This window comes from Coregonus lavaretus, assembly GCF_964263955.1.
Source record: "Coregonus lavaretus genome assembly, chromosome: 10".
Taxonomy (NCBI): Eukaryota; Metazoa; Chordata; class Actinopteri; order Salmoniformes; family Salmonidae; genus Coregonus; species Coregonus lavaretus.
The window spans coordinates 26,554,843-26,566,644 of record NC_139997.1 but is presented as its reverse complement, the minus strand read 5'-3'; the positions used below and the strand labels follow the sequence as shown (position 1 = coordinate 26,566,644).

The 11,802-nt window shown below is 41.2% G+C and overlaps 1 protein-coding gene across 2 annotated transcripts; it reads right to left on the bottom strand.

Annotated features, from left to right (window-relative positions):
• Window positions 1-2,520: 2,520 nt before the first annotated feature.
• On the bottom strand, window positions 2,521-10,192 carry LOC311136222 (protein C-ets-2-like). 2 transcript variants are annotated; one of them, XM_084170340.1, is made up of 10 exons: window positions 9,985-10,192; window positions 9,144-9,213; window positions 7,563-7,683; window positions 6,749-6,868; window positions 6,120-6,320; window positions 5,825-5,899; window positions 5,430-5,633; window positions 4,962-5,231; window positions 4,665-4,783; window positions 2,521-4,494 (listed from the first exon to the last, which is right to left on the bottom strand). In XM_084170340.1, exons 2-10 carry the CDS (start codon window positions 9,204-9,206, stop codon window positions 4,279-4,281), a joined length of 1,389 nt encoding a protein of 462 aa, XP_084026466.1. In that variant the 5' UTR covers window positions 9,207-9,213; window positions 9,985-10,192; the 3' UTR covers window positions 2,521-4,278. The 2 variants fall into 2 exon arrangements, with proteins under 2 accessions (XP_084026466.1, XP_084026465.1); XM_084170339.1 differs by having other exon boundaries at window positions 9,981-10,070.
• Between the last annotated feature and the right edge of the window lie 1,610 nt (window positions 10,193-11,802).

Sequence of the window (11,802 nt, the reverse complement as noted above, 5' to 3'; positions counted from 1 at the left end):
CACAGGGCGCCTTTCCTTCGCCGGGCGGGCCATTTGGACATTTCTTGGCAAAATTAGAGTATACCCACTTCTCCAGGCAAAATTAGAGTATACCCACTTCTCCAGGCAAAATTAGAGTATACCCACTTCTCCAGGCACCACTACACCACTGCCTCCACTACACCACTGGGTATACGCAATGCTGACTGAAAAATAAGTAGGTATACGCCGTATACCAGCGTATACCCTGGACTACACCTCTGGGTAATGGTTGTCTCTTGAACTGCAAGTAAGCATTGACGTTGGACAGTGTTTACCATGTGTATCCTGTACATACAAACTTGAAACTTGAAACTTTTGCACTTGAGCAATGTTAGTATGCATTCTTCTGTGTAATGACACTAGACTTAACACAGAGAAACAAAGACAAAACTTTGTACTTTGGCATGTTCACTAAACTTCACTTAATTCTTGGTGTGACAGATTGTTATCCTATGAGACTTAAGAAAGTATTTTTTTGAATCAAATCCCATACATTTTGGTACTTAACTAAGTGTTCTTTCAAAACTTGGCCAATATAATTAGATATCAACTGTCAATAAAAGAGACAAAACGTCATATAAAAATAAAGCTTTTATTAAAATGTCATAAAGCCATTTTTCATTTGAAAACCACAGAAAGGGAGACAATGTAATTTAAGTAAAGTAATTATGATTCATAAGTTACACGGGTATATGGCATGCCGATGACATGCACAGCTTAAGTTACAGCAAACAGCACAGCATGTCACACTGCCAATGATATAGTCAGAGCTCAGATGTTGTAACAAGACCGAAATTCTATTAGAACATTTTTGTTATACGATAACCCTGTTGCTTCACATGTCAATTCAAAATGTTCTATATTGTTAACATTTCAACAACAGAATTCTTAAAACGATCTTAATTTTCATTGTGTTATACAATATAAATTAATAGAAGAAGAGGTCGAAAATATACACAACCCTTGTGTTTGAGAAATAAGATCGCACCCATGCCAAAATGTACTCCATCTTTGTGTGTCTGTCATCAGTACAACAACTTGAAAAAGGCTGCCTTATTATCTACAGTGAATATACAGTGAATATTCATTGTATTACCAACAAGTACAGTATTCCAATGTTAAATATAAAAACAAAAACAAAATGCAAATATAGTTTAGAATAAACCATATACAGTGCCTTCAGAAAGTATTCACACCCTTTCCACATTTTGTTGTGTTACAAAGGGGGATGAAAATTGATTTTAGTTGTCTTTTTTTTATTTGTACTATCTACACAACATACACTGCAATGTCAAAGTAAAAAAATAAATAAATCATGATTAGAGAAGTATTCAACCCCCTGAGTCAATACATGTTAGAATCACCTTTGGCTGCGATTCAAGCTGTGAGTCTTTCTGGGTAAGTCTGTAAGAGCTTTCCACACCTGGATTGTGCAACATTTTCCCATTATTTTTTTTCAAAATTCTTCAAGCTCTGTCAAATTGTTTGTTGATCATTGCTAGACAACCAATTTCAGGTTTTGCCATAGATTTTCAAGCAGATTTAAGTCAAAACTGTAAATCGGCCACTCAGGAACATTCACTGTCTTCTTGTTAAGCAACTCCAGTGTAGATTTGGCCTTGTGTTTTAGGTCCTGCTGAAAGGTGAATTAATCTCCCAGTATCTGGTGAAAGCAGACTGAACCAGGTTGTCCTCTAGGATTTTGCCTGTGGTTAGCTTCAATCCGTTTCTTTTTTATCCTGAAAAACTCCCCAGTCCTTAACGATTACAAGCATACCCATAACATGATGCAGCCACCACTATTCTTGAAAATATGGAGAGTGGTACTCAGTAATGTGTTGTATTGGATTTGCCCCAAACATAACACTTTGTATTCAGGACAAAAAGTTAATTGCTTTGTCACATTTTTTGCAGTATTACGTTAGTGCCATGTTGCAAACAGGATGCATGTTTTGGAATATTTGTATTCTGTATAGGCTTCCTTTTTTTCACTCTGTCAATTACGTTAGTATTGTGGAGTAACTACAATGTTGTTGATCCATCCTCAGTTTTCTCATACCACAGCCATTAAACTCTGTAACTGTTTTAAAGTCACCATTGGCCTCATTTGGAAATCCCTAATCAGTTTCCTTCCTCTCCGGCAACTGAGTTAGGAAGGATGCCTGTATCGTTGTAGTGTCTCGGTGTATTGATACACCATCCAACGTGTAATTCATAACTTCACCATGCTCAAAGGGATATTCATTGTCTGCTTTTTTACATTTGTACCGAGCTACCAATAGGTAGAGGTAGTCATTCAAAAATCATGTTAAACACTATTATTGCACACAGAGTGAGTCCATGCAACTTATTATGTGACTTGTTAAGCACATTTTTACTCCTGAACATATTTAGGCTTGTCATAACAAAGGGGTTGAATACTTATTGACTGAAGACATTTCAGCTTATACATTTTTATTAATTTGTAAATCTTTTGAAAAAAGATTTTGTGTAGGCCAGTGACAAACAAATATCAATTTAATATATTTTACATTCAGGCTGTAACAACAAAATGTCGAAAAAGTCAAGGGGTGTGAATACTTTCTGAAGGCACTGTACATGTCGCTTTCGACACATGTTGCTTTGGCCACAGAAAAAGAAATAAACAATAATCGAGGCACAAATAGATCCCTTGATAGACCTGCTACAAAACATAATTACGATAGCTGCTACACCATTACATTCAAACTTATATTCATATTCATAGAATAACAATTGTCCTTTTCAATAGAGGAAAAATGCAGTAGCCACAATGACTGGTATTCCAGTTGAGCTGCAAGCTGGTCAGCAGTAAAGGCAATCTTAGCTATTCCACAAAATCAAGAATCCATTCTCCATCAAAACTCCTATTTAAGGCCAGGCACAACAGGCTGAAATGACATATTTGCATCTAGCTATCAATTTTGATATTTGTTGCTATTTTGGTCCATTAATATTTTCAAAAAGTAAACATAAAATGTAAAAATCTTGATGAAAATGTATATCTTCTTTAGTTTAACATACTACCATCATCAACATTTTAATGAATTTTAACCACTTTAAAATGGACATACAGCAATAATTTCAAAGCTCACTACATTAAATTACACATAATTTAAAATCCCATTTCATAGAGAATGTTACAAACTGGACTATATTTAGCTAGTAACTTACTTTGAAGAGATAGTGATTGCATTGAAATAGGCATTTGGTAGTCTAAATTCAGTGTACTTGTCTTTAACTGCCATTTCCCCTAAGTCATTCTTCCCACACGTCAGCTTCAGAAGCATCTGCATTTACAACATTTTGTTTGGTTATCCTTAGATATATTCTCCAGACCTGCCCAGAAGGAATTGTTGATATGTTGTCAATTTTGTATTTTCGAAAATGCGCCATAAGGATGTCTAATATCTTACAGATAGAAAGATTTAAAAAGTATTTATCTACAATCTGCTCTGGACAAGTCCGGTCCTGGAGTGTCTTAACAAAATGAAACCAAAATATTTAAATGTACTTTATCCAGTGTCCAGAAAAATTGATTTGCATGATATGGAAATATGAGATATTGAGATATTGCCTCGTTTGTATATTTGAATAAAATATTTCAGAATAATTGTAATACAAAAAAGGATTACATTTGTATCTACATTCAACTGGTAAAAGTTGATTGTGAAAATTACCCTATGAGGGTGTGGTGCCTAGCCTTAAGGCACTGGAGCTGCCACCTCAAAAGCGTTCTCATTTAGTAACCCCAAGATCATTCACAGTATGTCAAAATGTCCACTGTTCAGACTCTGTAAACACCACACTTGCTGAGTATCAGGCTTGAATGAAAAAATCTGATATGTTACATTGATCGCCATTATCATCTGTGCAATCAAATGCTTTCCACTTTGCAGATGGATACAGAGCTTATCCATTACAATTTGCACAACAACACTTTCACCCAGAGGGAACGCTTGATTTAAATTCTGGCACCCCTCTCAACCAAAGCTTGCACAACGATGCACATTAATGGCACAAGAGCCAAGACAGGAGCTACCGCTCCAAATTAGAGATGCTCACTGCCTGCCCACCAGTGTAGTGACTGTCAGTGCACATCACTCAGTGCCACCTGTTTAATGACCAGAAATGACCTTCAGGTGGCCTGTACCATTAGCAACTTTTGCTAGGTTGGGGTAGTGAAGCCCCATTGACTCCATCTCCAACCCCTTCCCTTTCGATAAAACGGCAGTTGATTCAATCCTCAGTGTCAGGCTGGACCCCCAGCATGATGTGGAGCTCTTCGGCAGAGTAGCCCAGAAGGTTCTGCAGGTCGCAGACGAAGCGGTAGACGTAGCGCTTGCCCGAGGTCTTGTGGATGATGTTCTTGTCGTAGTAGTATCGCAGGCCACGGCTCAGCTTCTCGTAATTCATCTTGGGCTTGTTCTTCCTGCGGCCCCAGCGTCTAGCAACCTGGGGGAGAGCGAGAATGATAAACACCAATGGAAAACAGAACCATTTACTTCATATTGATGTCCTTTGATAGCTCTTGTGATGAATACTTTTCTGGTCCTGTAAACCCTTGTGGCCATCTCCTCCACAACCTGATATACACATATTGTATGAGGCCAATTGACACTCACCTCATCTGTGTCGGTGAGTTTGAACTCCCAGCCGTCTCCGGTCCAGCTGATGATGGCCTGACAACTCTTATCAGTCAGGAGCTCCAGCAGGAACTGCCACAGCTGGATAGGACCACTTCCTGTTGAGAGGAAAAAAGAGGCAGAGGAGTCAGAAGGCGATCAAGAGGCATTGTTTGTGTATACTCAACTGCAGTGTACTGTTTTGAACTGGGGTTGAAATTGGGGTTGACAGAGAGATGGATAGTATTCCATACAAGATGAATGGGTTTGATTGTGTCACCGGGTTCATGAACTCACCAGTGAAGCCAGCCAGCACGGCAGCAGCTATGACAGGCTTTCCCAATTCCACAGGCTCGTTCCTCTCCTGGATGTAGTCCTTGAAGGACAGGCCCTGCTTCCCCAGACTCAGTGTGCTGCTATTGTACTCGTCCTCAAAGCTGTCGTGGGACGGCACCCTCTGGTTGTCCGCCAGGGAGGATTGGCTGCCCCAGGAGTGCAGCATGGACTCTGGCCCCTCGAAGCTGTCCACACTCTCCAATGAACACAAACTCTGGTCTTGGGACAAGACTGTTGATAAACAAAAAAGAGGAATGGTTAGTTCACCTGAAACTGGATCAGGTTTAGGAACTATCACTGAATTCAAAAATCGTTTGGGAATCGCTTATGTGTTGCCTTGTTTTTTTCTCTAATGTGACATTGATCGAAAATGAACACTAATTAACATTGATTAATAGCTTCTAGACAACAGTGGGTTGGCCTACTCACAGGCTTTGGAGAGCTGCCCTGCACCTGGGTTGCTGCTGACGTAGCTGACGTTGACCGTGCTCAGCTGGGGCTTGGAGAACATGGAGAACTCCTGATCTGGAGTCAGCAGGGCGGTCTTGTCTGAGGTCTCAAACAGCTCTCTCAGCAGACTGTCGCTGTTGTCAGGCACCTGCAGGGCGCACTGGGTCTCCTCCAGACTGAAGCCTGCAGAAAGAAGAGAAGAACAAACAAATGCCCACTTAGCTCATCTCATCACACCCACCTCAGAGACATCTCTGGACAGCTTCAGGCTTCTGTTGTTCAAATGAAGCTGAAGCCACACTGTTTTGTCTATCTGATGTTTAATTAGATTTGAAGCCTCTGATGGTTAGTTTGTTTTTCTAATGGACACTAACCGCTAGAGCTCATCCAGTTGGTTCCTGAGGGCACAACACTGCTGAGGCTTATGGGTTCTTCTCTCTCTTGACACTCTGGAAGAAAACAATGGAGGACAAAAGTCAGGAACCATCAGTTATTTGTTTTTGCGTGTATCTTTCAGCCAAAGGGTACAGTAATTCTACAGGAATATAACTACCCTAATATAACATTTTGATAGGTGTCAGAAAAATGGAAATGGCTCCACCTACTCTTTCCGCCATCTGCCTTCCACACGAACACCATCTGACTAAAACGTTCCAACGCCATTGTTACCTTTCATCATCTGGTCCAGGTGCTCCCACAGGATGTCGCCCACGAAGTCTGGGGCCAGGTCCAGGAAGCTCTCCTTACCCAGGTCATACAGCTCCTGGCCGTTCATGTCAAACTTAAAGAAGTGGACGTTGGCCAGGCTGAACTCACTGGCCGCCCAGTGGAGCCACTTCATCACATGCTGCTTGGTCCACTTACGAAGGTCTGTGAACGAGAGAAAGTAAAAAAGTGACAAAAAATTACTAAAAAGTTCAAGCACAATTCCATGGACACCTCACCTAAATACACCGGTCTTCGACTTGATTTGACTTAACTAGGCTTACTTTTTAATGATTAAAGAGTTCAACATGCAACAGGTGGGACAATTTCATACAAAACATGGTGTTACAGAGTAGAAAGCAGGAGCTAATCTATTGTTGAAGCTGGGCTGAGTACAAAGCCTTCGAAAATGAGCCCAAAATGACTTTGACCTCCAATCCAAATTGGGTAGAAAATTAGTAGGACATACAGCAAGGAAACGAGCAAAAAGTGAACTTAATGTCATCCTTGTAGAAAAAATAGAAATAGACTAGAAATGAAGAAAAAGAGAGGACAATAAGTGATAGAATGAGCAGGTGTAGAAGGGGACTCACTGTTGGAGATGCCATAGCAGCGTTGGACCTTGGAGAAGCCACTGAAGCTGTCCTTCAGGGCCTGACTCATCACTGCCTTACTGCACGGGGTCAACAGGGGAACAGAGCAGGAGCCCATGTCTGGAGAGAAAAAACAAATGTTTGCTTACTCTATGAATCAACCTTTCTAGACCTTTCTTATGTAATAACATTGTTTTAACAGTGTCATAATATTGTTTAATGTTCCGACAGCACCCCCCCCCCCCTTGCACCCCTCCTCACCCCAACCCCCTAAAAATAATAAATGCCTTTCATGAACTAACACTCGCACTTGACTTTGCTACTTTATTGAGGAAAAATATACTTACTATGACTGTGATATGTGGTTGGCCCACCTAGCTATCTTAAGATGAATGTACTAACTGTATGTCGCTCTGGATAAGAGTGTCTGCTAAATGCCCAAATATAAATGTAAAAAATATATATTTATATAGGGTTCAGGCAGTTTAGATGGGCTAACTGCCATGGACCTGGATGGGAGTTTCACTTTTGGGTTCTGGATAATTGTTAACCACAAACTATGTTAACCACAAATCAACACCTGTTAATCTGTTAATAATTAATTAAAATCGTTCATATGCCAGCAATCAGTTGATCTACATTGTTAACTTTGTGACATCATGTCTGGCAAATAACTGACTAATAGAGTTGTGAAGAGTTTGGTCTGACTTTGGGCTTGGGTGATTAGTTGGTATAGGTGTTATGAAAGTGACTGGTGTAAAGTAGAGGGCTAAAGTGATGTGGCACTCGTTGGTAGGGTGTGGTGGTGGCATACCGTGTGAGAAACAGTTGAGGGCAGAGGGCACCTCCTGAAGAGACTGCTCATCGTCTGAGGGGAGGAAGTATCCAGAGAACAGAGACATGGGATCTTCAAACAGGTCAAATGCTGCCTGCCGCTGTAGAGGACAAACACATAGGAAAACAACACACTGTTAGTAAAATAAATAAATACACAAATTGTTTTCTTTGGCCTGATAATTTGAGAAAGCCCCATACTACTGTATGTCTACATAATTGGATAAATTAGGTGAGACAAGTATAGCCCTGTCCTGATGACCAACAGCTGATCACCCACAGATACTGTGAATCACTTAGGAAAAACTTCATTAACTTCTTCAGACAGTCTTATAATGTGAGATAAAGGCAAAAGATAACAGGGCAGGCAAAAGCAAAGAGAGAAAAATACTTTATGTGGGCACTCCCTTTCAGTAGAACATCTGTCATCATCAGTCAAACACATCAGGCCTTTCTCATTCTCCCAGCCAGGCCATGAACCACTGGGAGAGGACGACCATATATGGTCTTCCTGTTCCGTAGCATAGCAGACCTAGAAACTCCCCTTGAGGCAGCTGGCATCAGTTCAGCTCTAAGGGTTCACACAAACAGCGTGGGCGGCTGCTTTGTGAGAAAAAAAACTTTACCCCCTCCTCCTCCCCCTCCCTCCCTCTATCTATCTCTACCTTTTCCCTCTCTCTCATCCCCCCTCTTCAAATCAGGTTAGGGAAACCAGACTCTTCTTCACAATTTGATTAGCTAAGATGGAGCCCTTTTGAGACAAGCTCACTGTTTGAATCTGCACTGTACCCATCTCTGCATTAGCCCTTTACAGATGCAGATGAGACTTCTAATGACGTTATACTACCAAGCCGCACATGAAACCTTAACAAATCACTAGGACATTGATAATAGAGATGTACGCTAAAGTGCCATAGGTGCGCCTGTAAGTCTAATACTGTAAGGCACTTATGATATTTTATTTTAAAAAATTGACCGCTAACTCCCCACACTCGAGGTGGAGAACCAAACACCATCTCCTTTGATCCATAAAGTGTTTCATGATTAGTCTATTCGTTCCTTTGAAAAGGTAGGCTGGCACAAACAGGGCCCTCAAGGTCCTGAGAGCCTTTTTTCTTCCTAGTTGCCAAGGGGACGAATTACATTAGTGGCAGTAGAGAAGGTGGAAAGACAGAGCCTCTCCTCTATCAGCTCCCCAATTATCCTCACGTTTAACATGTCTGGCTTAGTCCTCTTTCCTTTAATCTCTTCTCTTATGGTTAAGGAGAAGGAGAATAGCAGCCACAAGTGTGCTGCGACACATGCAGGATTTGAAAATAAATCTCTGCTGACATTTGATCTTTGGAAATCGTGCTTTGTTAACTAAGTAGCCTTGAGTAAAGGGTGGTCCAACTCCAGTCCTGGAGAGCAAATGGGGGTGCAGGCTTTTGATCCAACCTTGCATTATCAGTTGTGATACAGTAGTCATATATGTACTATACACAACCATCTCCAGCACTACAATGTATGCAATTGTCCTACTCATCTACTGTATTAGTGGCACAGCCTTGTGAAGTCTCACCTTGAGGCTGGAGCGGTAGCCAGTGGACAGGGGGGCCACTTGGTCCATGCTGAGGTCACACATCAGGAATCTACAGGTCAATTCAACAGAGAAACTTTATGAGCAACACTAATAGACATCAGTAATAACATCACACTTGATGGAAATCAGTATCATATATTTCTCTGATGGTTGTAATACATTTAATTCCCATGCAGCCTATAGATGAACTGTTCTCCTAAATAGTAACAACTGAATTTGCAATGTATACATATTATATTACAATGTCTTATTATATACCGACCACATAATGGCTTAATAGAGCTTAAATTGTGTTAGGCTATTAAATGATAATACATAATGTACATAAAGCCTGCACATTGAATTCAATAGTATAATGGTCATTGACACACTTATCCAAAGCAACCTGAACATATTGCATATCGATTTGGCTAGTTTGGGGAATTACTTACACACCATCATTTCTATGACATCACAAATTGCTGAGACAGAAAAAGCGCATAATTCTCTCATCGGTCATACATTTTATGGTTCTCCGAAATGGTGGTCCTTCATATTAGATTAGCGGCCGCAAATTCAATAGTGTTTCCATTGACATAGCCATATTCAATAATTCGTAAAGATTAATATCAGTGATAAATTAATAATTACCCCAACATAAACCATGGAATGGATTTATCTTTGCGAATTCCACTACCATTTTTTTTCTCGCAAATGTCATGCAGAACAAAAACTAACTATTCAGGAACGCGGTATTGAATCAAATGCCACATTGACATATTGTCTGGGAATATATCAAAGAACGAGAGAAGAGAGACAAATAAGGGACCAACCTACCTACCTGTTGAATTGATCGGCGGCTCCTTAAAACAGCAAATTGTAATCCTTTTCGAAATGGAAAAATTATCCTATTCAATGTTATATGTTCGCAGGCCTATACTGTCTTTTATTATTTGTAGCCTACTTTCCAGATACACTAACCAATGTAAAATCAAAACAATGCAGTCTTGTTTCTTCGTGTGTCTGTGTGACGAGTGTATCCAGTCAATGAGGAAGCGCAGCTCTTTCTGCTGTTTTCATAGCGCGCTGTGTTGCTCAGTCAGTGGGAGGAGCGAGCAGTAAACCATTGGCCAGTAGCGGTGCGTGGGTAAAATCCCTCATGCCAAGCCAGGAGGAAAAAGCCATATTACAAACTACACTACAGGTCAAAAGTTTTAGAACACTGACTCATTCAAGGGTTTTTCTTTATTTTTACTATTTTCTACATTGTAGAATAATAGTGAAGACATCAAAACTATGAAATAACACATATGGAATCATGTAGTACCCAACAAAGTGTTAAACAAATCAAAATAGCCACCCTTTGCCTTGATGACAGCTTTACACACTCTAATAAAATAAAATAAAATCAAGGGAGGCCATTCAATGCTACGGGCGGCAACATTATCAAACTCTTTTTGACCAAACAGTATAAGATAGATGAGCTACACATCCAGAGACAGAGGGGCGCTGTTTCGCTCGCGTGGATGCTTTCTCCGGTGTGATACATTCAGCCTATTGCGAATTGAAGGAAAATTATGAAAGAGAGATGAAACATAAATTATTTTATGTTTTCTTTTTTTATTGGTTAATTATTTGGGGAAGTCTGGCTTCCTTTCGCATCCATGAATATACGCCACTGCAATTGGCAGCCCGTGACCCTCAACGGCCCGTTTAGTAGGAAGCGGCATCCTGCACTGAAACATTGGATAAATCCTCTGTCACTGGCCGTTTACGCTATACAAATGGCACTCACGTAGCCACGCTAGCCTCACCCTCATGTGGGTGCTAACAAGCTAGCAAACAAGCTAGCAAGAAGCTGAGGTATAACGTGGTCCTGGTTCCAGGGACATCACCGGATAGAAAATCCAATATGGCTGCCAATGCAGTGCCATACATGGACATGTGTATGTGACAACCGAACTCAGTAGCTCTACCCTCATTGGTCTTAACAATTTGTTGATGTTTTTTTTGCATTTAGCTTGTGACCCTATCCCCTCCTCTCTTCTCCAGACCATTTCCGGAGACCTTCTCCCTTACCTCACCTTGCTCATCAACTCATCCTTGACCGCTGGCTACGTCCCTTCCGTCTTCAAGAGAGCGAGAGTTACACCCCTTCTCAAAAAACCTACACTCGATCCCTCCGATGTCAACAACTACAGACAAGTATCCCTTCTTTCTTTTCTCTCCAAAACTCTTGAGCATGCCGTCTTTAGCCAACTCTCTTGCTATCTCTCTCAGAATGACCTTCTTGATCCAAACCAGTCAGGTTTCAAGACTGGTCATTCAACTGAGACTGCTCTTCTCTGTGTCACGGAGGCTCTCCGCACTGCTAAAGCTAACTCTCTCTCCTCTGCTCTTTTCCTTCTAGACCTGTCTGCTGCCTTTGATGCTGTGAACCATCAGATCCTCCTCTCCACCCTCTCCGAGTTGGGCATCTCCGGCGCGGCTCACTCTTGGATTGCGTCCTACCTGACAGGTCGCTCCTACCAAGTGGCGTGGCGAGAATCTGTCTCCGCACCACTTGCTCTCACCACTGGTGTCCCCCAGGGCTCAGTTCTAGGCCCTCTCCTATTCTCGCTATACACCAAGTCACTTGGCTCTGTCATATCCTCACATG

Excerpts from the sequence above, each read along its gene's own strand:
- LOC311136222 (XM_084170340.1), bottom strand. The coding sequence starts at position 9,206 with ATGTGTGACCTCAGCATGGACCAAGTGGCCCCCCTGTCCACTGGCTAC. Across the intron at positions 7,684-9,143 it reads GCTACCGCTCCAGCCTCAAG|CGGCAGGCAGCATTTGACCT; the intron begins GTGAGACTTCAC and ends TGTCCTCTACAG. Across the intron at positions 5,232-5,429 it reads AGGGCAGCTCTCCAAAGCCT|TCTTGTCCCAAGACCAGAGT; the intron begins GTGAGTAGGCCA and ends GTTTATCAACAG.